We start from the raw sequence: 25200 nt of genomic DNA, 5'->3' as shown, positions 1-25200 counted from the left end.
TATTACACTTCTCTGGAATGGTTCATTTTAGGGATAATAGAAAGAAAACTAAGAAGCCACTAATTTTATAACAAAATATGGTGAGGGAAAAGGCAAGGTCCCCACGCTGTGTTGTTCCTACTGTATTTTATTAATAATTGCCATGTAATGTTCAGATCAGATGTTCGGGTACATGTTATTTGAAAATCTCCCATTGTGCACAGAGCTCTCTAAAAACAATTAGTGTTGTATAGATGATAAAACTGAAAACAATTAGACAAAAAACAGGAATTTTTATTTTGCAATACTAACACTACTACTACTACTACTACTACTACTAATTTATCGATAATCAATAAATCAAAGCAAAATAATAAAACTATTAGAGATAAAATAAATTTTAAAAAAATTGGAAAACGATAAAAAAACAACAACTATATACATATATTTTTTCTCAATCAATTCCCTTTTTTTTTTTTCTTCGTAAAAGTTTTTTAAATGTGCTTTTTGTTGATAATACGGGTTGTACTTGTGTTAATTAAGCGTTCTACTTCTTTCTCCACCAGGCGGCAGTATTGAACTAATATTTCCACGTCAGGGATTATCTGTTTATCCTACATGTATTTAATGTCTTCAGAGGAGAGGAAAACCAAATAATAAAAAAATAAAAAAAAAACATTTACTGGACCTAATTACTTTATTGGGTGAAAGTCACGTGTTTGTGTACGTGGCTGTTTCTCTCGACGCGGTTCTATTAGATCAACCCTCAGCACCAGGGTCCATTTACATTTTCGCAATTTTTGTTGTCTCGCGTAATATTCCAGAAATGTGTACGTTCATTCAGCGTTCACAAGTCAGCTGGCGAGAACAGTGGCGTCCCTGTGTCCTGCCGACCCTGCTTGTCATGTAAACACCTCTCTTGTGCGTGTGTGTGCGTGTGTGTGCGTGCAGCAATAATAAAAGCCAGGATTTTTTAGACTCGGTGATGATGTCACGGCCGGGATGCCAGGCCCACGTGCGGCCAGCGGCGCGTTTCGGAGGGAGGGCTCCCGACAGCAGCCGGACCGCCGAGCACAGGCGCAGTCGGACGCGGATCTAGAAAAGCCAATCTAACCAGCCTCGGGATTATTTCGCCTCTCCGAATCGCTGAGCGATCGACACGTCGTGGACGCCTCCCTCGCTCAAACTCGGTGCGCCGTTTGATGTCACCTCGCGTCTCCCCCCACCCCCTCCACGATGATTTGCGAGGAAGATGCGCCGGTCTGAAATTTCCGTTGACCTTCGGATCCTGTCAGCAGCACCGAGGCATTGCGAAGCGCCGCCGCTACAGGAGCGCCCCGGCTCCTGCCGCTGCCCCACTTAAGTCCCCCGATCTCCAGGTGCTCGGACCGCCGCGCCGCCCGCCCGACCTCTGATTTTCCTTTTTAACCCATCAAGACCGAGGCAGATGCCCCTCGCTCTGTCATCCCGGCTTGTACTATGGTGGAGTTTCCATCTCTCAGTCCTTACTGGCCTCTCATCCGCTTTCTGGTGCCTTTGGCCATCACCAATGTTGCCATCGACCTCGGCGAACAGGTAAAACAAAAACAAAAAAACCAAGTCTGCGTGCTCGCTCCTTATTTCCAGGGTTAGGTCCGGTGGCAGAAGAGCCCGACAACACCGCAGCGGCTGACGGCTCTAACTGAAGAGTGTTTCTGAAACGCTGCCGAGCATCACATTTTTTTTTTTTTGCATTTTTTTTTTTGTTGCATGTTTTTTTTTGTACAGCTTCCCCCCCCCCCCCCCCAAAAAAAAAAAAACCCAAAAAAAAAACCCACGGACACCGTGTTTTTTTTTTTTTTTTCGGTCGGTTCGGTTCCGTCGTGTTGTTTGTTGTGCGTGTTTCTATACATTATTTAGGAGTAGGAGAGGCGTACCGGGGCTGTGTCGGGAGGAAGGCCCTCGTTTATCCTGCTTTTTTTTTTTTTTTTACAAAATAGAAACGTCGTCACTGCTGCCGTGAAAGCGCACTTGAGCTGCGGGTGTTATTGACAGCAACACTACCTGCCTGTTCATTCGTCAGTAACACGTGAACCGGAGGCCTGTTTGTACTCGATGGACGCACAGATTTAACGCAGCTGTGTGTGTGTGTGTGTGTTTTTTTAATTGTCAGGTTGTTGTTTTTTTTTCCTCGCTTGGACATTTCCTGTCCTGGTGACTGATCTGGTGCCTGTGCTTCACCCACAGGAACCCTGGGGGGGGGGAAATAGAAAGCCCCGCTGAGGCTGGGGAAGATGTCAGGATTAAGCTTATGTAATGTCTCTGTTAGCTGGTATAAATAGCACGCAGTCCTGCTGAAGGGAAAGAGGGCAGCTGTAGTGGTGTTTTCTGAAAGGTATAAGTGTCTTCTGTTCAGTGGGGAGGAGGGGGGGGGAAAGGGAAGCGAAACATTGTGGGTGTTTTCCTGTCCAGACATTATGATAACACTCGTGTTTTTTTTTTTTTTTTTTTATGTTTTTGTTGTTTTGTTGGTGCCTCGACCAAAGGTTAATTTCTTTATAGTGTCTTGTTAAGGTGTTGGTTTTAAATGCAGGGCCCGCGGCGGAGTAGCCCGGGTCTGGTCTGAGGTAAAGTTTTAGGCCAAGCCGTGGTCACGTGGTGACGACGCCATACTTGAATCTATCATGTGCTGTCCGCCCACTTCTCCCTCTCTAATCCCACCCTGAAATATCTCCTCCCTCCCCTCCCTCCCTCCCTCCCTCCCTCCCTCCCAGGCCCTCAACAGGGGAATAGCCACAGTCAAAGAGGATGCGGTGGAAATGCTGGCCAGCTACGGCCTGGCCTACTCCCTGATGAAGTTCTTCACCGGACCCATGAGCGACTTCAAGAACGTGGGCCTGGTGTTCGTCAACAGCAAGCGGGACCGGAGGAAGGCCGTGCTGTGCATGGTGGCGGCCGGGGCCATCGCGTTCGTCCTGCACATCTTGATTGGTGTGTGTTTTAAAGGGGTTGTTTGCGCGCACGTGATGACACGCTTGCCTTAAAACCGCCGTCCTGCAAAACCTCAAATGTTTCAACACCTTTCCTTCTGGGGTTAAACAAAAAAAAAAAAAAACCCAACAAATCCAAACAGGGTGGAATTTATCTCCTCTCACGTGTGGTTTTCTTTTTCTTTTTTTTTCTCTCTCTCTCTCTCCCTGCAGCCTACACAGATTTAGGATACTACATTATTAATAAGCTCCACCATGTGGATGACTCCGTGGGGCGCAAGACGAGAAAGGCGTTCTTGTACCTGGCTGCGTTCCCTCTGCTGGACGCGATGGTGAGTGGCGTGGGGATTATTTCTGCACGAGCGGTCAAATATTTGACCACGCGAGCCCGGGTTTGAACACGCCTGACCGAGGTGGTTCGTAATCCTCCGTTCGTGCAGGTTTTCGAAGTGTCGCTCGCTTCCATCGCGGCCCGTCCAGCTGCGGTTGAGACGAATGGGGCCGAATGGGGCTTTTTTTTTTTTTTCCTCTTCGCGGAGAGCTTTGTGTCTTGGACTAAAAACCCCTCTGTTCATTGTTCTGTTCGCAGGCTTGGATTCACGCTGGGATACTTCTCAAGCACAAGTACAGCGTCATAGTCGGCTCAGCCTCCATCTCTGATGTGGTGGCCCAGGTAACGGTGGAGGGGAGGGGGAGGGGAGAGCATTCTGCCATTTTCGAGTTCGGCTCGCTCGGAGGCGACGTTTGCTTACCGTCGCCGTTTGTTTTCCCGCAGATTGTGTTCGTGGCCATCCTCCTCCACAGTAACCTGGAGTGTGTGGAGCCTTTACTCATCCCGATCCTCTCCCTGTATATGGGTGCCTTCGTCCGTTTCAGCATCGTGGGTGTGGGCTACTACTGCAACATTCACGACAGCATCCCGGACTCCAGTGGACTTGACGTTGGGGTACGTGCTGCCTTTTTTCTGCTCGCCCTTCGCAGGATGAAAAAAAAAAAAAAGCCACAAATAAACGAGTTTTTTTTTTTTTTTTCTTTCACGCGATACCGTACATACCGTCTGTAAAATAAAAACTTCCACCATCGTAATGTGTTGGCCCCCGCAGGGCGATGCCACCATCAAAAAGATGCTGAGTTTCTGGTGGCCCCTGGCCCTCATCCTGGCCACTCAGCGCATCAGTCGACCCATCGTCAACCTCTTCGTGTCCCGCGACCTCAAGGGGACCAGCGACGCCACGGAGGTGGGTGCACCGGTCCACCGGTCAGATCTGCACCTCATCGTCTCTCACAGCGGCGAACTCTCACGTGATCTGGCTCTTATTATACAAATGTACTGAAAAACTAGTCGTATTATAGAAATACAGGGATCATTAAGAGAGACTTTACAGCCGTGTGAAGCCGGTGGGCAATTTAATCCCCCCCCCCTCCCAACACCCCCACCCTCAAGTTATTGCAGATGAAATGCCAGATGCTAACAAACTCCCTCTGGAGCTTTCTGGCTCACAGAGACCCAAACTACCAGAGACAATACAAAGCTGTTTACCAGAACGAACTGGAAATCATTGACAAACACTGGCTGCCAGTGGTTTGGGTGATTCACCATGTTCATGTGAAGCTCGGGGCGTGATTACACCGAGTGAAAACATTCCTACACGGCTCTGCTGTTCCCACGTAGAGCCTCACGCTGCCCCATTGTCGTGCGGGACACAATAACAAGCTCAAGGCTGCTATCCAAGTCATAAACTTGCGGCGGGGGGGGGGGGAAAAAAAAAACCACACGCCGCCGGGGAAGCGAGAGGGACACGCGTCGCCTTCATGTCGGTCCTGGTGTGAAGCACCTGTCGATAATTTAGCCCGCGTGGCGGTGCCGGTTGTATTTTCGGCGTTAAAGCGGCGGCGCGCCGATGACTTCTAGCCGTCTTTGTCATTCCAGGCCGTGGCCGTGCTCACAGCCACGTACCCCGTAGGTCACATGCCCTACGGTTGGTTGACCGAACTGAGAGCAGTGTACCCTGCGTTTGACAAGGTAACCCAGAGCCCTCCTACTCAAGTTTACTGCACTGATTTATTTATTTATTTTTTTAATTTTTTGTGTGTGTCTACGCCACTAATAAGTTTCTCTCGCTGACAGAACAATCCCAGCAACAAGCTGAGCGCCAGCTGCCTCGTCACCAAGACGAACATTAAAAAGTTTACCTTCTGCTGTCTGGTGCTGTCACTCACGGTAAGAGCAGGGGAAAATATATATATATTTTTTTCTTCTTCTTCTTGTTTTCTTCAGGCATATAATTCGACTGATAACGCTCTCGTAACATGGTTTGTTTTTGTCATCTGTGTTGGACGCAGTCTCAAACATCTGGCTGAAATTTAGAGCTAAAGCAAATCATCCATTTTTCAATAACTATTTATCATCTGAAGTTCATTATTAAGCAAAAAATGGGTCTAGCTTCTCAAATGTCAAAATTAACAACTGTTTTCTTTATTATATCCTGGTCAATGGAAAAAAAAATTTGAGTTTTGCATTATTTGTTTTAGAAAAACAAGCAATTTCAGCTTTTTTTTTTTTTTTTCATTCGTTCATTTTAAGGTTTTCAAACTTAAGAAAAAAAAAAAGAAAAGATAATCCAATTTCTTCTCGGGCGTTTCTGCAATTCAGACCCACTGCTACTCTCAAACCTAAAGCCTCGCAATGGTAGAGGATACAGCTCGTATTACATTTCAGTGGTCATTTTCATTACGGGCTACCCCGCTCCTGCAGAGTATTAGTTTACAGCCTAAAGTGTCCTTCATTGAGACTTGACGCCTCCCACCGTGGTGCCCTGCAACATATCCCGGAATATCATTTAAAGCCCAATTTCACTACAGAGCAGCGTCCTCCACCTCTTCCGACGTGTACAAAACACTTTCCCTCAACAGGAAACCTCGGCTGTTATCTCTGATGTTTACCTTTTTTTTTTTTTTTCCCTTCCTAATCCTGTTGTCCTGTTTTGAGTTGTACATGATTCAGACGCAAGACTCGCGCAACCGGTCCTGCGCTACGCAGGAACATGTTTGACATGGCTTGTGCGAAGCTTGCCCAAGCCAACGCGCTCAAGATGTTTTCCGCTTCAATCGTCTCCGAACCTGACCGCCTTCTCAACCGCGCAGGCGACATTTAGAAACTTCTAACGGCGGGGTTTACGCGTTCGAGACGGTCCGTCGTGCCACTCCAGCCGTGCGCTCGCGTTTGCAGTGACGATCGCGGGCGGACTGAATGTTCTTTTCCTTTGCCGTCCCGTCTCGGTTTCAGGTTGCAGGCGGAGAGCTGGACGCGTCGTTAGGGTGGGATTTGTGAAGAGGCTAACAGGCTTTTGTCCCCTTCAGCACACCCACACAAGCTCTGAAGGCTTAATAAAACAGGCGTTCACGTAAAACACATCAATTAACACATTCCAAAAAGCCCTTCGCAGGTATACATCTCCGCTAAGTAATGAGTGCTGCAGCCACACTGTATTCACTGCTGCTGCTGCTGCTGCAGCTGCTGCAGCTGCGGGTTTGTTTGTCAGTTGAATGTTTGACTAGCCGGTACATCAGCAGTATAGTCTTTCCGACCATAAACCCGTCTTGTTCAATGTTAGTACGACGCCTCAGCAGCCTCTCGGCAGCCTTTGCCCCAGTTTACCGTCTTGACAGCCTGAATGCGAAAAACAGGAAGTTTGTGGCAAAGGTTGGGTCTTTGAGTAGGAGGAGGAAGAGGAGGAGGAGGAGGAGGAGGAGGAGGAGGAGGAGGAGGAGAGTGGCACACCAGATGTGGAATCCCAGAGCTGTAAACGTGTGTGCGAGGCAAAAAGCTCAACGGGCAGATGGGTATGGCCCGTTGCGGTGTCGAAAAACAAGTCGTCATGCCCGGACTTGTCGAGAGGCAACATAGGAAAAACCCCGGAGGACGCAGCAGACGGTGTATTTGAGAAGGGAAACGAGTGACGTTCTGACACAAACAACATTATCTTATGAAAACAGACTTTGCCGAGGATTTTAAGGCAGCGAGCGTGAACGCCTGGCCGCGTTTAGAGAAACCACGGCCGAGGCGAGGGAGACGGCGGTCTCGCTCGAGGCCGGACAAATGGGCTATTACGTGCCTCCACCTTTGCTGAAGTAATGATAGATGGTGAGGCGATACCAAAATGAAATAATCGGTTGCGGGTAATCTATTCCTATGTTATGGTTAGAGGGATCCAAAATGAACAAAAACAAAATCAAACGCTTGAGGACAACTCGTCATTTCCTGCTACACAGAAGAGTAAAGATGTTGAAAATAATGCAGAGCTTCCTGTTTACAATGGCGTGTGTGTGTTATGACTTGGATGTCAGCAGCAGAAAGGTTTCCACATATTTATGCAGTTGGGAGACTCATTTATCCAAAGCAACGTTTAAAAAAAAAAAAAAGAAAAAACAAAGTTCAGTCCAAGCTGCAGTCGAGGACACGACACTCACTTCTATTCTGTCGGACACAAACGCTACAAGGTCGAAGTTAACGCACAGGTGCATAGAAAGTCACATTTTTGTGGCGAGACGGATAAGGAGGCTGAAGGACTGCACCGGCTGACTCACCACGCGGGGCGAGCGTCGGCACTGAGATTTCCTTGTCGCAACGCGAGAAGGCCCGTAAACCTGATGGAGAGAGTGCCGGGAGGCGGAAGCTCCCGCAGCAGCCGCTCCGACCATAAAGCGACCGGCACTTAACGGCAGCAGGGAGCAGCGGTGCTCTACGGATGTCGGGGGACCTGGGTTGATGCCGTATGGCTCGCTGACAGCCGGCCGGTTGGTCGTCGGTCAAAAGGTCCAGAGTCCTAGTAGTAGTACAGTTTTAGTGGAATTACATGAAACATTTAAATCAAGTTGATTTTTTTTGTTTTGTTTTTTTATTTGTTTCTTTTTGAGAAATGAGATAAGAGACTAAAAATTTCACTTTTAAATTTTTTTTTTTTTTATAGATTAAAAACAGTAAAATGCAGACCGGACTGTATTTTTCAACTTGACATGGATTTGTTTGGGTGAATTTCCATTCGATGTAAATAAGAAAGCCCGAGTAGCACACAGGGAAGCACGATGAGCGGAAGGAGCAGCTGGAAGAGCCGCGGTTTCCGGACGTACTCGGGTTTCATTAAGTACGAGCATGATGACATAAAAACGGGTGCTTGAAAGCAGGCGCAAGTGAGCGAGGACTGGAAACTAGGGAGATTATTTTTGCAGTTTTGACTTGTGTTTGAAGGATGCAGAGAGGAGAGGAGGGGAAGATGCAGAGGATTAAAGAGGCGGGAGAGGGAGAGTCGCACAAGCCGACTCACGGGCCTTGACGTGAATGAGGTCACGGCAACGAGGGCAGATGCTTCAGCGTTGCCCTTTATTTAAATGTTAAGTGCCAGATATCCAACAGCTGTATTGCTCACACTTCACGAGTCGGACGGTCCCAAAGAACTGATCCCGAAACCGGAGTATAACATGCAGCTTGGCCCCAGTTTGACCAACATCAGTCCCTCAAAGAAATCTCACATGCAAAAAAAAAAAAAAAAAAAACTGGTATGAAAACATGCAGCGGTGCCTTGTGGCGAGCAGAGCAGTTAGAAAAAAAAAAAAACCTTTTATGGACCTCCGGGCACCGCCATGCCGAGTCCAAGTTTGGAGTGCGGAGAAATGATCTTTCTACAATTTTAAACTATTCATGCAACAGATCATTCGGGTTTGTGCCCCTGTTCAACAGCCCCTAAATGTTCTGATCACGCAGTAGCAGCTCCCGAGATGCTTTGGCAACGCGGCGCGTGCCTCGCCGACTGCTTCTCGAAACAATAACATTGTCCCGTCATGTGTTTGCTCGCTCGCCTGTTTTATGTGAGCTTCAAAGGCCCCCGCATTCAATCAGAAACCCCTTCAGCTAATGAAGCAATGAAATCTAATGAGGCGCGCCGAGGGACTCCATTGTGGTGTGGCGAGCGCAAAAATTAATTTGCTCTTGTTCATTTCATCTCCAGCTTTGCTTTGTGGTGTTTTGGACTCCTCATGTGTCAGAGAAGATCCTGGTTGATGTCATTGGAGTGGAGGACGCTTTCGCTGAGCTGTGTGTGGTCCCACTCAGGATCTTCTCCTTTTTTCCGCTGCCAGGTGAGACCGCGCCATTACATATTTTTTTCAGCAGCAGCTGGATTTTCCTCCCCGCTGTAGCTTTAACCGGGGTGTAGCTCGGACCAGTGGGGTGATGTTTCCACTTTGTGTGTGTGTGTGTGTGTGTGTGTGTGTGTGTGTGTGTGTGTGTGTGTGTGTGTGTGTGTGTGTGTGTGTGTTTGCAGTGACTGTTCGGGCTCATTTGACCGGATGGCTCATGACCCTGAAAAAGACCTTTGTGCTGGCCCCCAGCTCAGTTCTCCGCATCATTGTCCTCATCACCAGTCTGGTTGTCCTGCCTTATATGGGGTAAGTCAACACTTCGGAGGACACTGAGGTTTCACAGAAGTCAGCACTGTGACTCAGGATTACTGTTGTTTGACATGTCTTTGTAGTTTCCTGTTTTTGTTCCTGAGAGCAGGATTCACTTCCGCACCTCTTAGAAGTGTAAAATATTTGGTTTAAAAGGCGTGAACTTGACAATCCTTTGTATTTCAGTGTTCACGGGGCCACACTCGGGGTTGGATCCCTCTTAGCCGGCTTCATAGGGGAGTCAACAATGGTTGCCATAGCAGCCTGCTATGTTTATCGAAAACAGGTGAGAACACCTGGGTTGAGGTCACCACGACAGTACACACCTTATTTTGTGCTTTTAACACATCTATAGGACCACCTAGAAATCTCCTCTGCATGACTGCAGTTACAACGTCAATTGATAAAAAAAAAAAAACTAAATAGACACCAATTGATGCGAAACCACCATATATTGATCTCAAATAAATTACATAATGTCCGACTCGGACAGGGGGAAAAAAAGAAAAAGAAATAAACCACAGCCAAAGCTACACACCAAAGGAACTAATTACTTACAGTTACACATTATTTCTAATGCCCGCAGTCCTGCCACTCTGAAAAGTTCAATAACTGAACTTGATCGGATTATACAGTAAGTCGTCGCAAAGGACTCACGCAAATCTCATATTCCACGTCCGGTTCAGTCGTCACTTATGAACGAAGGCAACTATTCTCCACAAAGAAAACTAAAGTGCATGCCAAACATTAGGGGAAGTGTGAGGTGACCATTAAGACCAAGTCCGTTTCAGAAAAGTGACCTTGTTACTGGTAACATCCTGTTCAAACAGCAAGCAGCACTGTTTTCATGTATTATTAATGTCATCCAGGAAATTACAAGTTTATATTTACAGCACATGATTCTGAAGTCCAGGTGTCTATTCTGTTCAGCAAATTAAAATAATAAAAAAAACAAGAGCCCAATAAATCTAAAACGGAGCCTTCATTTGTACCAAAATAACAGTTTTTGGACGTTAGAAAAGAAATTGTAGCCGACGGCAACCTTCAGCTCGTCTTAGTTTTAGCTTTTAAAGGAGTAGTCGGCAGTATGAGACATTTTAATGTGAAAGTTTAATGAGAAGATGAGTACCACTTTTAAATTTATCTCATTAGGAACCTGCAGCCTGTTGGCAAAAAAAAAAAGAAGAAGAGGAAAGTGCTGAGAATTTCCTTTTATTAACAAGAGAGATTGAAACTGTCTCCACACCTTTACTTACTCGTTTGTTTTATTTGACGCACAAACTTCCTAATTAATGGGGGATTTTGCTCTCGGTGCTTAATAGTATTCTTCCTTTGGGGTCTAAAAAGGTCCCGTTTCTGTCCGGTTTTTGTAACCTTCTTCTTTTTTTTTTCTCTTTTAATAAGAGCCCAAGAAGCAGTGATGCCAGTCTCACTCCGATCTCCGGATACATATTAAGTTTTATAGTTAAATCTTCTAAATCCTCCTAGTTTCGGTTTCCACTTTGCAATGAGTTTGTGCTAGAGATTTAAAGCACGACCTAACGTGTTAATCAGGATCAAGTAGCTCTGCCTGCTCCCATTTATTAGCATCTCCACGTGAGGACTGGATTACTCACCCAGGTCTACCGTGTTCCTTTATATTCTTTAATTTCCGGCACGTCTATTTCCCCTTTTCCGTCCAAAGAAAAACAATGAGATGTCCAATGAGCTGGTGGTGGAGGGCGACGACGCGGCCCCGATGAGCGAGGTGTCTCCCCGGACTCAGATGGACGCCATCGAGGAGCTGCAGGAAGAGGAAGAGGAGCAGGAGTGAGCTCTGACAGCAGGGGAAGGTATAGCCGAGCTCAGCGTGGAACTTTGCTGAAGAGGAGACAGCCGGGTGTGACGGTGCTGGACAGGAAAGAGGACCGAAGTATGGTTTGGTTTCAGAGGTTCTCTCCGCAGAACTGAGGTCGTCCTCACGTCGGCCTGAACACCATTAAAACGCACACTGTAAAGAAAGCCATGCACCTCCAAGTGTTCATCCATCAGTGTAAATACAGTTTCGTCTTCCGACCTCTCAAAACACTTTTCATAGTTTTGCATCATCACATCAACGGGTGTATTAACCATATTCATGTGTTTATCGGTAAACAAGGGAAATCGACACGGGAGAACTCTTCCTCCTCAGCGGTGAGAATGAAACATCTGTCGGGTGGTAGTGGAGTTGCCAAATTAAAGATTTCATTATTTCATGTTATTTTTTAAAGTTTTTTTTCAAGATTAAGTGGCAAGACCTTGCTTGAATTCAGATATAGACATGTTGTGGGACTTGTTGGGTTGTGCAATCGTATTTTCCATACAATGGTGTACAGATTCTTGTTGTTTTCTATAGGTAATGCATTGTGTATATTTAATTGCCCAGATGGGGTCAGGAATCCCTCGTTATATCACTGCGTGTTACAGAATACAGTTATGATTGTTCACTTTCCATGCAGTCGGAGTGTCGATCTACTCTTGTTTTGCCAAGCATTTTCCTGGTAGTGTTCAGACTGTCGTATGTACTGTATATACTGTATAGGCATTCTTATTTGGCAAATAAATTGCTTTATTATTAACCCTTTTGTTTACCTGGAATACTCATTGTTGGGGTCCAACAGTCACCGATGTAAAATCCCATTTAATTTATGACTTTATTAAATCCCAAATTGTTGGAAAGTGCTGAAGTGGCAACTCGTACCTCCGCCACACAGAGCTTGCATGTTTGATGGTGGCAAAGTGTTAAAATGTCCACTGAGCTTTTTTTTATTACGTCAAATAAGGTTAAAAACAAAACAAAAACAAGTTTTTATGTCAAGCAGACTGCAAACATACTATTCCTTTCCACAGACGGGCCGTCGGGAGTTTTAACGGCATCCGCCTTCCGCCAACAAAGTTAACGTATAAACACGTGCAAGATGTCTCCGTAAAGCCAAGACTCTCATCAACATTTTAAGATCCAATAACCACAGCAGGTACAGTAAACAGCTTTGTCAGACCACTACTAAACAAACAACAATTACAGTATTGACTTAACTCACCAACGCAGGCTCAGAGTCCCACACTGACCGGGACAAGTCAGACAGAAACCCTCTGGTTAAATCAGCAAAGGTCCAGTAATTTCAATCCAGCAAAGAATTTAGTCCAAAGGCATTCGTATATCCATGAAACGCACAATCTGTGGTCACGTCGTTTGGAATTGCACCGTGGGTTCATAAATCTCCACAGATTATCCGGTAAAAACACGAGATATCCTGACGCAAAACCAGCTCTGCCATCATCTGATTCAAACAGAACAGACGTTATACCGTCGGCCCATTGTGCTGTGTTGTCCAGCTAGTACCTCATAGGTTGAACATGATGTGCAGAAACCTCGATCGTAAAGAAAAAGACTTTTCCAAAAACGTCATTTTATTTAAATGCCGTCCAAAACTGACAGTGCAAGAAGCTTCCTGCAAATGGCATATTCAATGTTTCACTGTTAACTGATCACCTTCACCTGCTCTGTAATTAGGGTGAGGAAATGGCCCCTTCTCACTAAGAACCAACATTCAGTCTTATTGTGCATCGTTTCTAAGGCAACATGGAGGACCAAGCGAGCCTTTTTTTTTTTTTTTCTTCTACTGAGTCCAAGTGGCTGGTGGTTGGGACTGTTGCCGGTATCTGCAGCAACACGGGCACGTTTCTTCCCGTTAGAACAGCTTGGTTAAAAGGCAACATGTTACACATTGAGTTGAACACACACACACACACACACACACACGGTTGCAAACAAACACACACACACACACACACACAGACCATCACAAAAATCACGCCTCTGACGCAGAGGCTGCGATTAATCTTCCAAGTCTTCCGATCGTCATCCGGTGTAAACTGTCGTTAAACCTGATAAATCATCCAACCTTTCATTGACTAATTCAGCCGTTTGACTCAGGACTGTCACACTTATTCATTTCAAATGCGTCTATGACACAATCAAAACAATAAATTAATACACAAAGTGTCCAAATTCCAGTGTAAACACCATCCATGTAATGTTTTTTTTTTTTTTGGCAGCTTCACTGTTTCTTGGCCAGAATTAAAGAAAAAAAAAAAAGTAAAACCATAATAAGGTTATGGAGAAAATTTTGCCTTTTTCTTCATCATCAAAAGGAGCACCCTGCAAACTAATCTGGATTTAACTGAAATGATCCCAGAACATCAGATAAGTACACATACCCAAATAGAAAACTCTGTATACAGTACAGTGTGCACAAGAACGTGAAGACCACATCTTGTACAGGGTCTTAAATCAGCATTTTTTTTTTTTTTTTTTAAAGGAATACGCCCACGTTTCGAGACATGCTTATTGGCCTGCTTCCAGCAAGTTGGATGTCCGAGGCTGCAGTCAAGCGGCAGTTAGCTTAGCTTAGCATAAAGACTGGAAACACAGGGAAACGGTTAGCCTGGTTCAGCAACTCTAAAGCTCACAAATGGCGTTAAATCTCATTTATTTACTGCGGGAAGTGACGATAATTAGATTAGAGATGATCACTGATTGTATTTTTTTTTTTTTTACCCTGCAGACATAAAGAAACTAATTCATTAGAGAAGATCAAAAGTCAAATCTTTGCTGTCACTTCTCCACCTGACAAATGCAACCAGACCAAACCCCCCCCCCCTCCCGCTCTGCTCTCTCTACACTAGTCTTATTTTTTTTTTTTTTAATTTTAAGGACCAGCTCACGTCTCTGCAACACGAGATTCCCTCGTAAATGTTTTTTCAAATGCCTGTGATAACAGACAGTAGATATTAAATGAATATAAAACGATTCACTAATTTTGTTTCCCGGCTTGTTTTAACACGTAAACAAACAAAATAGTTTGTTTTTTTTTAAAAAGGAGAGAGGATGAGATTATTGATGGCTATAAAAAGGTCGATGGGTAATCTGCCATATTGACATTTGAAACAAGTGATGGTGGAGAGACTCGGAGACCTGCTTGTGTCCAAACGTCTAGATAGATATGATGTGGTAATATGTGAGCTCCGAAGGTGCTGCCGGTTGGATTTTTCGACCCGAGGACAACGCACGGCGAGTTGTTTTCCCTTTACTTCCGCCCTACCCTGTGAAGCAAAGCTAAAAGACACGAGAGCGGTATCGCTCTACTCATCTGACTCTGGGAAGCAGGCTAACGAGCATGTCTCCCGAACCTCTTCCTTTAATTGGCGGAAATCTTTTTCATCTCGATCGACCTGAGGGGTGGTTTGTATGGCAGGAGATTTCTCTGCAGCTGCAATCAGCTGGACGGGAGCTCCTCGTGCAGTTCTGCGGCTTCTACAACTGGCACGTTGTAGTGGCGATCGTCCTCCGTGACGAGGCTCACGGACTGCCAGTCGTCCTTGTGGTCGTCTGGGTAGAAGGTGACAAACTCCTCCGAGTCCGCCTTGTACAGTCTGTAAACTTGAATGGTGCACCGCAAGGCGTAGCCCAGCAGGAACATCTCCACCTGCACAGAAGGACGCACAAAGTCGGAGGGGACAATCGCACGGTTACGGAGGAACTCCAAGCGGACTCCTCAAACAGCGCCGCACGTGACGTTTTATGGGTGGAGTTTGTTTTATGGAAACCACGCCTGTAAAAGCTTTGATCAAAAGTGATAATATCAATTAAATCAGTCAGCAGCTAGTCCGTTCTAAAAAAAAAACAAAAAAAAAAACACCTTACCCCCGGGGCGAATGAGGAGGAGGTACAGCAGCTCGAAAACAGAAACGCAGCACAAGCGCCGGCATGTTTTACCGAGTCGGCCGAATGTTACACACCCAGTCTCACGGCATCCGACGTTAATTGTTCCCTTTACTCGGCGCGACAGCGGTTTACGCGTCACCAATTTACCGCTGTATTCAAAAAGGTTGAGAACCCCCCCCCCCCCTCCCCCGATGCGGCCGGTTTCTAACAGGCCCTCGTTTACCATGGAGCCGGCCGGCAGAATGAAAAAGGAGCGCTCGGCCCCTCGTTACCTGCTCGAGCCCGGCGCTGAGGCCCACGTGGCCGAGGTGGTTGGAGAGGAAGGAGCGCGGGCAGTCGGACGAGTCCCGCGCAAACAGCAGCCAGCAGAAGAGGGGCACGTCCCCGCCGCCCTGCATGCAGCCGTGCAGCTCCACCGCTCTGCCCAGCATCAGCAGCTTGAGCGCCTCCAGCAGCCCCAGCTCCTCCTCCCCGCCCTGGAACACTCGCTCGCAGAGCTGCAGGCGCTCCGCGGCGGAGACGCAGTCCACGGCCGCCTGCCACTGGAGACAAACCGGAGAAACAAGCAGAGGCGGCTCCGGTGAGAATTTGAATCGATGCAAAATGTTGCCGGTCGCGGCTTCACAAAAAGGCGAGGACTCGCCGCCGGCTTCTGCGTGACGTCGCCGTAAACGGACATTTTTCTGATTGGTTGACGGAAACCGACTCGTGCCTCAAATTAGGATAAACTCTCTTGTTTTCAAGGAGGTCCCAACATAACAACGCAATCGGAACAAACACCGGGGAGTGGCAAGATTAAAAAAAACAAAACAGAAACACAATTATCAGTACGGCACCGTTCAGACAGAAAAGATTCATTCATAACGATGGAACACAAACCAACCACATCCCTCCAGAACCACCCGGCGAACACGGACATCACATCCCAGCGCATTCCCAAGAGTGAACCAAACTGTGTAGGTATCTTCCAAAGTTGACCAGAGAGAGAGCCGAGGCAGCAGCGTTAATAAACGACTGGGCGGCTGGTGACTTTAGCGAGTAGCTCGGATACGCTTGCGTTTTCTTTTTCCAAACAGTGGCGAGTCGGCAGTATTTTAGAATTAGACCGGTCAGGTAGCCTTGTGTGTAAATGTTGACCAATCAGTAGCAGTGCATCCCTCTAGGAGGAGCGTGGAGTCGGGAGGTGGGAAAGAATACGCCAGAAGATACATCCTTTCCCCTTCACGGGGCAGATTTTGTATTTTGAACTCTCTGTCGTCTGAAGAATGAAAACTGCGCGACACTATCGGACTTTCTGCTCCTCTCCGACTCTCTTTTGGTTCCTACGAACCGAGAACCGGATATTTGGTGAAGGTTACGAGAGGCAGAAGAAAATCAACAACGAGAAGAACAAAATCACTATCTGCCGCCCCGCGTGGATTAATCCTCTGCAGAGCGCCGTGAGTATCCGCCGCAAATTTTATGGACGTACTCCAATAGTTTTTATTAAATATTTTTGTTTCGTCATGAGCTGAAATTAGCAGTCGGTCGGTCGGCAAAAATCATCATCATCGTCATTTCACAGCTAACATTTTTTCTGTGCAGCACAGTGTCGGCCGGACTGACTGGTTAGTCAGTTTGAAGGACAAAGACATTCATTTGAACATTTCGGCTTCTTTCCAGCTCTGCGTGTTTCCTTCGCAACATCTTCAGAACAACGACGGAACAAGACGACTCCGTTGTGACTGCGAGTTGCGTCATCTCACACAAGGCCATCGTTTAACTAACGCTTTCCGTTCTTCAGATGTGAAAAATGGATTTTGAAGTTCCTGTTTTGAAGCCTCACTTAAGTTCCTGGATTTATCCGCTCCAAAAAAAAAAGAAAAAAAAAAGGAGGCTTTCATGTGATATTTATTTAGAGCCAAACTTTTTTTTTTTTTAATTCACTGAAGAGCTTTTGTATCGTAAACCCTCCCTCCCTCCCCTCTCCCTCCCCCACCCGCAAACACAGTACAGCATAAACCAGTGACACAACAGCGTCTATTCCCAGTGTAACTATACTGTCAGACACACAGCTACGTCTCTTAAAGCCAGAGAGGTCTGACACAAAACAAAAACAACAAAAAAAACCGCGTGCAGTAAACACCAGCGTTTCTCAACCTCACAGAGGCAGCGGCCGACTATAAATTCTGCAGCGGGGCGTCATGCTGTTGTAGTAAAGACGCTTTTAACACGTCAAACAGTTTCGTCCAGGGTCCATCTATCCCTCCAAATCCTTCAGAGCTCGACCAGGCTGTGTTAATGACCCAGCCTTTGCAGGACCTGCCTTCCCTTTACACATATGGTAACAATCACACCCGACAGCTCCGCGGACGAATATCAACACCCTTAGTGTCTGCGAGTGGCGTAAAAACAGCGCCGCGGTTTACTGGGGCCGTGCCGCCGAAATGCTTTCTCGGTGTGTGGACGCTTCCCGAGCAGGTCGGCAGCCTCTACCTTGTTTCGGAGGAGCTCCACGTAGCCTTTCAGCTGCTGCGTGGCGTCTCCCGTCCCGTCTCCCTGCAGGCACTCGTCAGGAAATGTCCACTGACTTATCAGGCCTTCCCGAGCCTCCAGTGTGTTCGGCAGCTGCAAACACAGAACGTTACAACGATGCAAGATCAGCTGTGATAACAAGAGCTGAAAAACCAAAGGCAGTTTAGTCCGGTCTAAAGTCAAGTTTTGGTTCTTTTGGGTGCACCGACAGTCACACGAGATTAGAGGTTTGTCGTTCGCAAAACTTCACTTCCAAGGGTAACTACGTTTTTGGGGTTACAAGCTCAAAGCCAGCACTTCAGTTTTGTAGTATTTCATCAAACAGGTCCTGAGTGGTGTCGGGATAAAAAAAAAAAAAACTCCAGCTGGAGTTTAAACTGGTTAAAACCACAGACTGCATATAAAAGGGAATATAGCGTCTGAAAAATGAGGCCGATGCGGAAGTGCCTTAAACTGCAATACCACCACGGGCCACTAGGGGTTGACTCCAAAACACCTCGAGCTCCATAGAGTCCCCATTCACAACTTCTATGATGAAATACAAAGTCAATCAATTTTTTTCCACAAGTGGTGTCGTTAGCTAAAGTCCCTGGATGGCGGCGGTTAAAATACCAAAAGTCAAGGCTTCATAGCAGCATTTCACGGGGTAAACCTGCACACATTATCATTGTAATCGGCACTGACAACATGGCGCCGAACTAACGGTCAACAAGCATCTTTAAGCGAGCATTTACCAAAGCGATGTCGTCCTCCTGCAGCCACGCCGGCAGCTGCGTGCTGTGGGACAACACCTGGAACAGCGTGGCTCTCAGGGCGCAGTAGTTGTCCCCCCGCACTCTCCTCACGCTGCCGAACCTCTGGGACATCTCTTTATAACCCTGCAGCAGCACACAGGGACCCCAAAGGAAACCCCTCAGCCGTTAAGGTGAAGTGAAAAGAAAAGAAAAGAAAAGAAAAGAAAAGAAAAGAAAAGAAAAGAAAAGAAAAGAAAAGAAAAGAAAAGAAAAGAAAAAAAGAAAGAAAAGAAAAGCGGCTTTAAATGCGCTGCTACACCCACCGACCTTTTTAATGAGAGCACTTTTGGCGGTGTTTCCTTTCCACTCTCTCTCGCTGTAGGACAGGATGTCCACCGCCGGGGACAAACTGCATCTGTCCTCCACCTTCAAAACTGAGTGAGCGAGAGGAGAGAAAGGTGACAAGACGGAAAAAACGAACGGGCCGCTGTCCGCGTTTCACGCAGCGAACAAAAGCAGTGGTTGGTTAAAAAAAAAATATATTAAAAAAAAAAAATCTCTGATACAATTTGAATTATGTAAAGGATGCACTGACGTTTAGTTTCTAACTCTGGCGGCGGTCCTGGTTTACTACTCTGCGATGCCGACAGCTCCTCGGCTCCTCGGTACAGATCCTCCTCGCTGGAAGGAAACAGAAACACTTTGCAAACACAATACTTGATGCGTAAAGCTGGCAGAGATCTTCTGTATACTTATCTATTAAAACAACAATGAGGTTATTACTGTTACACCAAATGTGTTTTAACCTCCAGCTGAAAATACTCGCCAACAAATGCGCCATTTTCCTCCCGTTTCAGTAACATCGGATATAAACCACGAGGCGACGGATATTTTAAGACATTAGTGAGGGAAGTCACGCAGTCTGGAGACACTGACTAACATTTCTGCTTTTGGTCTTTCTACGGAATTTGTTGACACGAGAGTACAACCAGAATAACAGCGGGCTCATCTTTACACTAACAGCGAGCTAAAATACTTTGTACTTGTTTTTTGTATATTTTAGCGTGTTTTTGTACTATAATCGAATCACTTCAATCCTCTGTGTACTTTCGAGGCTCTTTTTAAACAATCTAAACACGCAGTCTAAAGCGCACGGCGCATTTAGGGCGTCTCCAAATCCACTTCAGCTGCTTTAATGGTGGATAATTCAAGCGAGGAAGACAAAAGTCTCCACGGGGTTGGATTTGGTCTCTAATTTAATCGAAAGGTGTGTTTTGGGTGCAGCATGAAATAAACCGGTGCCATCTCCAAAACTCCTTTAAAAACCAGGTGTGTTGGCACGTTGGTGGATTGTTGTTTAATGGAGGGTTTGGCCGAGAACAACAACAGAAAACGTCTCTGCACAGGAAACGGATCTGCTCGTCTTCAACAATAATCCTTCGCCTTGTAACCTTGTTACTTTTCAACTTTCGCATGTTCGTGAGCTGCTGCGTGTTCCTGTGTTTGTAACAAAGCAGGATGCACAAAGCGTTGTGCACCTGCCTGCATAGCTACATGTTACTTTCTTAATGGTGGCCTTCAACTAACAGTGAGAAAGCTCAACACTGACTTCAGACCAGGTTTTTGTGGTGTCAATCGTGCACACACTTTCCTTTCCGTTATCTGTGCCAACAATGCCCCTGACCACACCTCGTTTTAAGGCCGAGCGCCCTCGGCAGTGTGTCTGAGGAGATCACGTTGCTACACACTTTTTTAAACAGTCCCTTCCTGTGTCGTTTCCCACTGCAATATCCTGTTTTAGAAGCTGATTATTAGCTCCTGTGTCTCAGTATTTCATCAGATGATACAGCCACCACACGGCTGTGATGCTGAAATCTAATTCGTGACCGTTAAGAAACGAACAATCCTCTTTACCGACCTGATCCCCAGACCGCCTTCCTTCTCCGCGGCAGCATCGGCCTTCACGTCCGCGTCCAGCTGTTCCTCTTTTCCAGTCACCTCCTGAGTCTCGGCCTCCGTTGCAGCGCTCTCCTCTTCCTCCTCCTCCTCTTTCTTCTTCGTCCCACCATCTTCCTTTGTTTTGGGAACATCGTCGTCTTCGTCCTGCACTTTCAACCTCTTCTCCTCCGAGGGAGCGACCTCCTTTGAGCTCGTAGTTGTACACTCGGGATCCGGCTTCGCATCCCGGTCAGACTCCAAGCTGGAGAGAGAAAGCACCATTTCCTGCTTTTCGTACATATCCAAATTTGCTGTTCATGTCCTAAACTCATATTCTAGCAAAATGTGTTGCTTAAGTCACATTTCATATCATGAAACAGGTGTTTAATTGTACAAACGTTGCAGGAAAAGGAACATAACAAGGTATGACGATCATAGGAGAAGCCGTGGTGACTCCGCCCCCTAGTGGCGACAGCGACGCCATCGAAAACACAAGTGCACCAGTTTGTGTAAACAAGTGTCTTGTTTTGATATCAAACTCTGAACCGACTGACCTGCGGCTGGCGTCTGCTGGAGCTGTGGTCTCTGGCTCCTTGTCAGAGCTGGCACAGTCCCGGTCCTCTCCACTGCGGTCGAGTCCCGCGGGCTCCGGTCCAGAAGAAGACCGAGAGACATCACGGCTTTTTGTGTCTTCAGGACTGCTGTTGTCTGAATCCTCCGTCCCCGCACTGAAGACGAGAAAGATAGAAATTTATAATGGATGTTCAAGCAGGTGATCAAGTCTAATAATGCAACGCAGTAACTGCACAGAGGAACATCACGGTGTTTTTAAGCACAGTGATAATATATGTAAAGTTACAATACAACAGATTTATAGAAGTGATCATTGTATTTTACAAATCAATCAAAAGTCCTATAAATTCATCACAACAGTGATAGAGCAGTGCTGAGCGGTGATGTTGCAACACCTCGATGGCCCGACATGACCACGAGAATGAGATTAATGATTAAAGGGACGGAGACCAGGGGACAACAACAAAAGAAAACAGTGCTCCATCTGCACCGGCAGATGTTGTCCCAGAAGTACAAATTCTGTAAATGTAATAATACAAACTTCTCGTATTCATACTTCACAGCATTGTTTGATATTTTCTTTTTTTTTTCTTTTTAAGAGTCGCGACAGGTTGTTCAGTTCACATCCTTGAAATTTGTTCTGCCCCTAAAAGAAACTGTCGACATCCTTTATCAGTCTACAAGTAATAATTGATTCCCTCCAGATAAACCAGACTCATTAGTCCTTCTCTGATCTTTTCTTTTGGATTTTTTTTTTTAATCCAGTTTTTAAATCAAGTAAATCACCAAAAAAAAAAAAAAAAACCCAGAGAAAAATCCCCAATTGTTGTTGTAATAGAAACATATTTTTTTGTAGTAGAAGTGCGATTCTTTTTATTTAATCTTCTCTCCAAACCACTGCTGTACAGGGAACCACTGGATATTAGATTTAACATTTGCTTTACAACATATTGTTTATTTATACATCATAAAATAAAACAAAACAAAACAGGTTACCAAACTTGTACCGAAGCAGATTTCTGCAGTGCATTTTTATCCCGTGTCCCACATCCGGAGACGATGCCCCACATTTGTGAAAAGTCAACACTGCAGGACAAACGCAAATCTAGAAACGGAGCAACAAAGAAATCTCCACTGGAGCTCGGAGATGACGGATGAAAGCAGACGGATAAAGAAACATCAGTTGGAAGAACGCAGGTCAGGACAGCCGACTTTGGTGGTGAGATGACCTGCACGAAACCATTTACTGAAACTTTAGCTTCTTTTTATGTTTACTGAGCGTGGGAGTTCAGAAAGTAGCATCCAAAATAAAAATAAAAATAAAAAAAAAGACATTTGTTTTGTCCTTCCAAATGGACAGACATCAGAATCTTAGACGACCTCTCATCGCTGTTAAAGTGTCCCCACATTGTCCCACAAAAACATTTGTTTGATCCACGTCGGCAGCGGCAAATTGTATTTCAAGATATTTCCAAGATGTTTAAATGATTAACAACTAAGTTTTACATCATTGTAATGTCGTGTGTATTTAAACTGTCTGTAATCAAATAAAATAAAGATTTTTTATTTTTTTTTTACTTGGGGATGGCTGATCTAAAACATTATAAAAACAGTATATTGACTGACTCATGGTGAGGAACTATAAATGGCACATATTTCAGATGAACCTGGTGATATACGTTGTTGTTGTTGTTGTTGTTGTGTCACTCACCAGCTCAGAGACTTGGAGTTGGTCTCCTGACTGACCGCAGTGATGGACGACACGGGACCTGCTGCTGCAGCCAGTTCAGCGTTTGGCACAAGTAACACTTCATTGTTTTGAGCAACTTCCCCCGACGGCTCGGCCGCAGCGTCGCCAGCATGGATTCTGGAGAATGCTTCTTCTTCTTCTTCTTCACCACCACCGCCGTCATCATCGTCGTCATCGCGGGTCGCGCTCTCTGTAATGTGCTCTGTTGTCGTGTTGGTCTCAGCGTCGGGAGGCTTCTCGGGTCCGACCGCCTCGGCCGCCAGCGAGGCGCCTCCCGGGATGTCGTCCTTCACCGAGGCGGCAGTTTCTTCTTCCGCTGCCGCATTTGATGCGACTAAAACCTCCCAGTACGCTGCGACCTTGTCCCCCTGCTGAGTTTGTAAAGTGCACTGCAGGAGTTCAGCGGGAGCTTCCTTCACGTCTCCGTCTGGCGCTCCGTTTCCTTCGACCTCGGACGCTTCGCGGGGAGAAGGCGGCGCCGTTTGAACGCTTTCCTTCTGCGAGGGTCCATTTTCCTGGACGTTGTTGGGCTCTCCGTTCTCGGGACCCTGCTTCATCGGCACCGGCTCGTCACTTCTCCTGAGTGACATAGCATAGCAAACGAGAGCAGTGTTACACAACACAACACAATGCAACCAAAAAACAAAAATAAAAGAGAGATCAGATGCTGCAGGAAGAAGTTTCAGGAAGCAGGAAACTTTCAATCAAAACTGTCCCTTTATCTTTCCGCATTAGTGCAAGAAATGACACCACAAACTTTTCTCCTCCACAAACCGTTCGAAACCTCTGGAAGTTCCCCTCAGTCGCATTTGTGACCTCTCACATCACACATCCCACTCAAACCAAAAGGGGAAAATCCAGTTGTTATTTATTTTTCACCTAATAGTCCAGAAATGCGTCAAATCTTTAAATTAAATTTTTGAGCTGCTTTTTATCTACTTTCTGCATGCAAAGAGAAGATGTTCCCTTGAGCTGAAATCCAAGGAGTAAATCTGATATCTACACAAACTTCCACGTTTTCTAAATGAGTTGATGTTTCTGCGTCGACACGTCTTAGCAGAAACTGTCATTTTACTTCTTCTCCTGAGTCACTTCGAACGTTTGTTACGATCCGTTGGTTTAGAAATCTTTTAAACCCGAGAACCCAAAAAACACCGAAGGGGAACTTTTCCTTCTCGTCATCTGACCGGTGCCCAGCAGCCTCCGCAAACTTCTAACCTGATGTCGTCATCTCTCTCGGGACCGCAGGTGCCGCCCACGACCGTCCCGCCCGCGCACGCCGTGGCCTTGGAGTCATCCTTCAGCAAGCCGCTTCTTTCCTCCGCGCTGCCACAGGGACTTTCAGCGTGACAGCAACTGTTCCCCATCTGTTCGCTCCCTCAGCTCGGGAGGTCGGACAGGTCGTGGGCCTCTGGTCCAAAAAAAAATAAGAATATATATATACATACATTTATTTATTTATTTTTTTAAATCAACCGCACGCGACTGGGCGAGTCGCTGAAGCCCCGAGGCCTTCAGGGGTCCCTGATGAGGATGATGATGATGATGATGATGATGAAGAGGGTCAAGTTGCTGAAGGAACCACGAGGCGGATGTTGTGTTATTGTGTTTGAACATGGTGTGATGTGAGAAGTGTCACAGCCTAAAAATGTGACTGCCCATCAGATACACTAATATTTGGTGGGTGTTACAGAACACGGTGCCCGCATATCATTAGTGTCGACCAAATACTGTGATCTAAAAGCATTAAATCACATGAAAGACGCCAAAAGGTGATTTAAATATGGTCAGGTGAGGTGTTACTGCTCTTCAGACTGACCTGGACTCTTTATCTGAATATTAATCATGACGTTTGGATGGCAGCTGTTGAAACGTCACATGATCAGATTTAGATATCAAATTTAACATTTTATTACGTTGTTATTTACAACAACAACAACAAAAAAAACACACACAAAAAATGTACGATTGCGTGGTTTTACAATAGAAATGTAACGTAAATAAATAAATAATAATACAGCTACACCCCTTTATAACGTTAATAATGACAGCTGCGTGCTAAAAAAAATGTCAGTACGATTTGAACACGTAATAATGACGCGCACACGTACCTTGTTGTTTTAGTTTTATAAAAGTGGGACTCGTCGCTCCTTCAGTCATGAAGCTCCTCTTCTTTCTTTCTTTCTTTCTTTCTTTTCTTTCTTTCTTCTTTCACTTTTGGTGAAGCTGGTTAGCTCGCCAGCTAGCTGCGGTAAACTTAAACCACAAACACGCGTTAACTAAAGAGTGGCCATTACGCATTGGAGCCGCCGCCGCCGCGCATTGCCGCCGCCGCCGCTCAGCTTTTCTCTCCGGCCGCACCCGTGTTTTTTGGTTTTGGTTTTTTTTTTATCGTTCAACGCGGCACATTTCATCCAAAAGCTGCCATTTGCTGCGTTTTCCTGCGGAACATCTGTCGCTGCGGACTCACCTCCCCCTCCCCCTCCTCCTCCTCTCCCCCTCCCTCCCCCTCCCCCGCTTAGCTTAGCCGGAGCAGCGGGTCACGGCTCG

The 25200-nt window shown here is 46.1% G+C and overlaps 3 protein-coding genes across 4 annotated transcripts in view; 1 reads left to right on the top strand and 2 right to left on the bottom strand.

Moving 5' to 3' along the window:
• The window catches only part of LOC138619713 (transcriptional regulator Myc-like), a 158797-nt gene that overhangs the window by 13518 nt on the left and 120079 nt on the right, over positions 1-25200 (bottom strand). The window lies entirely within an intron of this gene.
• ankha (ANKH inorganic pyrophosphate transport regulator a) lies at positions 1016-11992 on the top strand. Its single transcript, XM_069696385.1, has 12 exons — positions 1016-1554; positions 2733-2949; positions 3162-3280; positions 3538-3621; positions 3724-3894; positions 4052-4186; positions 4879-4971; positions 5077-5169; positions 8954-9083; positions 9269-9392; positions 9582-9681; positions 11080-11992. Exons 1-12 carry the CDS (start codon positions 1459-1461, stop codon positions 11206-11208), a joined length of 1491 nt encoding a protein of 496 aa, XP_069552486.1. The 5' UTR covers positions 1016-1458; the 3' UTR covers positions 11209-11992.
• On the bottom strand, positions 11093-25138 carry LOC138619706 (dentin matrix acidic phosphoprotein 1). Of its 2 annotated transcripts, XM_069696373.1 has the most exons (12): positions 24762-25138; positions 23869-24061; positions 22612-23229; positions 20882-21055; positions 20308-20589; positions 18985-19070; positions 18717-18823; positions 18390-18533; positions 17617-17748; positions 15414-15683; positions 14649-14902; positions 11093-11178 (listed from the first exon to the last, which is right to left on the bottom strand). In XM_069696373.1, exons 2-11 carry the CDS (start codon positions 24015-24017, stop codon positions 14693-14695), a joined length of 2172 nt encoding a protein of 723 aa, XP_069552474.1. In that variant the 5' UTR covers positions 24018-24061; positions 24762-25138; the 3' UTR covers positions 11093-11178; positions 14649-14692. The 2 variants fall into 2 exon arrangements, with proteins under 2 accessions (XP_069552474.1, XP_069552473.1); XM_069696372.1 differs by lacking the exon at positions 11093-11178 and having other exon boundaries at positions 14105-14902.

This window comes from Brachyistius frenatus, unplaced genomic scaffold (genome assembly GCF_029030835.1).
Source record: "Brachyistius frenatus isolate BFR_SWC_R1_liver_20210118 unplaced genomic scaffold, ASM2903083v1 Contig_21, whole genome shotgun sequence".
In the NCBI taxonomy this organism is placed as follows: domain Eukaryota; kingdom Metazoa; phylum Chordata; class Actinopteri; family Embiotocidae; genus Brachyistius; species Brachyistius frenatus.
This window is presented reverse-complemented; position numbering and strand designations above follow the sequence as displayed.

Excerpts from the sequence above, each read along its gene's own strand:
- ankha (XM_069696385.1), top strand. The coding sequence starts at position 1,459 with ATGGTGGAGTTTCCATCTCTCAGTCCTTACTGGCCTCTCATCCGCTTT. Across the intron at positions 3,281-3,537 it reads TCCCTCTGCTGGACGCGATG|GCTTGGATTCACGCTGGGAT; the intron begins GTGAGTGGCGTG and ends TTCTGTTCGCAG. Across the intron at positions 4,972-5,076 it reads TGTACCCTGCGTTTGACAAG|AACAATCCCAGCAACAAGCT; the intron begins GTAACCCAGAGC and ends TCTCGCTGACAG.
- LOC138619706 (XM_069696373.1), bottom strand. The coding sequence starts at position 24,017 with ATGGGGAACAGTTGCTGTCACGCTGAAAGTCCCTGTGGCAGCGCGGAG. Across the intron at positions 19,071-20,307 it reads GAAGGCGGTCTGGGGATCAG|CGAGGAGGATCTGTACCGAG; the intron begins GTCGGTAAAGAG and ends GTTTCCTTCCAG. Across the intron at positions 17,749-18,389 it reads AGGAGGACGACATCGCTTTG|CTGCCGAACACACTGGAGGC; the intron begins GTAAATGCTCGC and ends CTGTGTTTGCAG.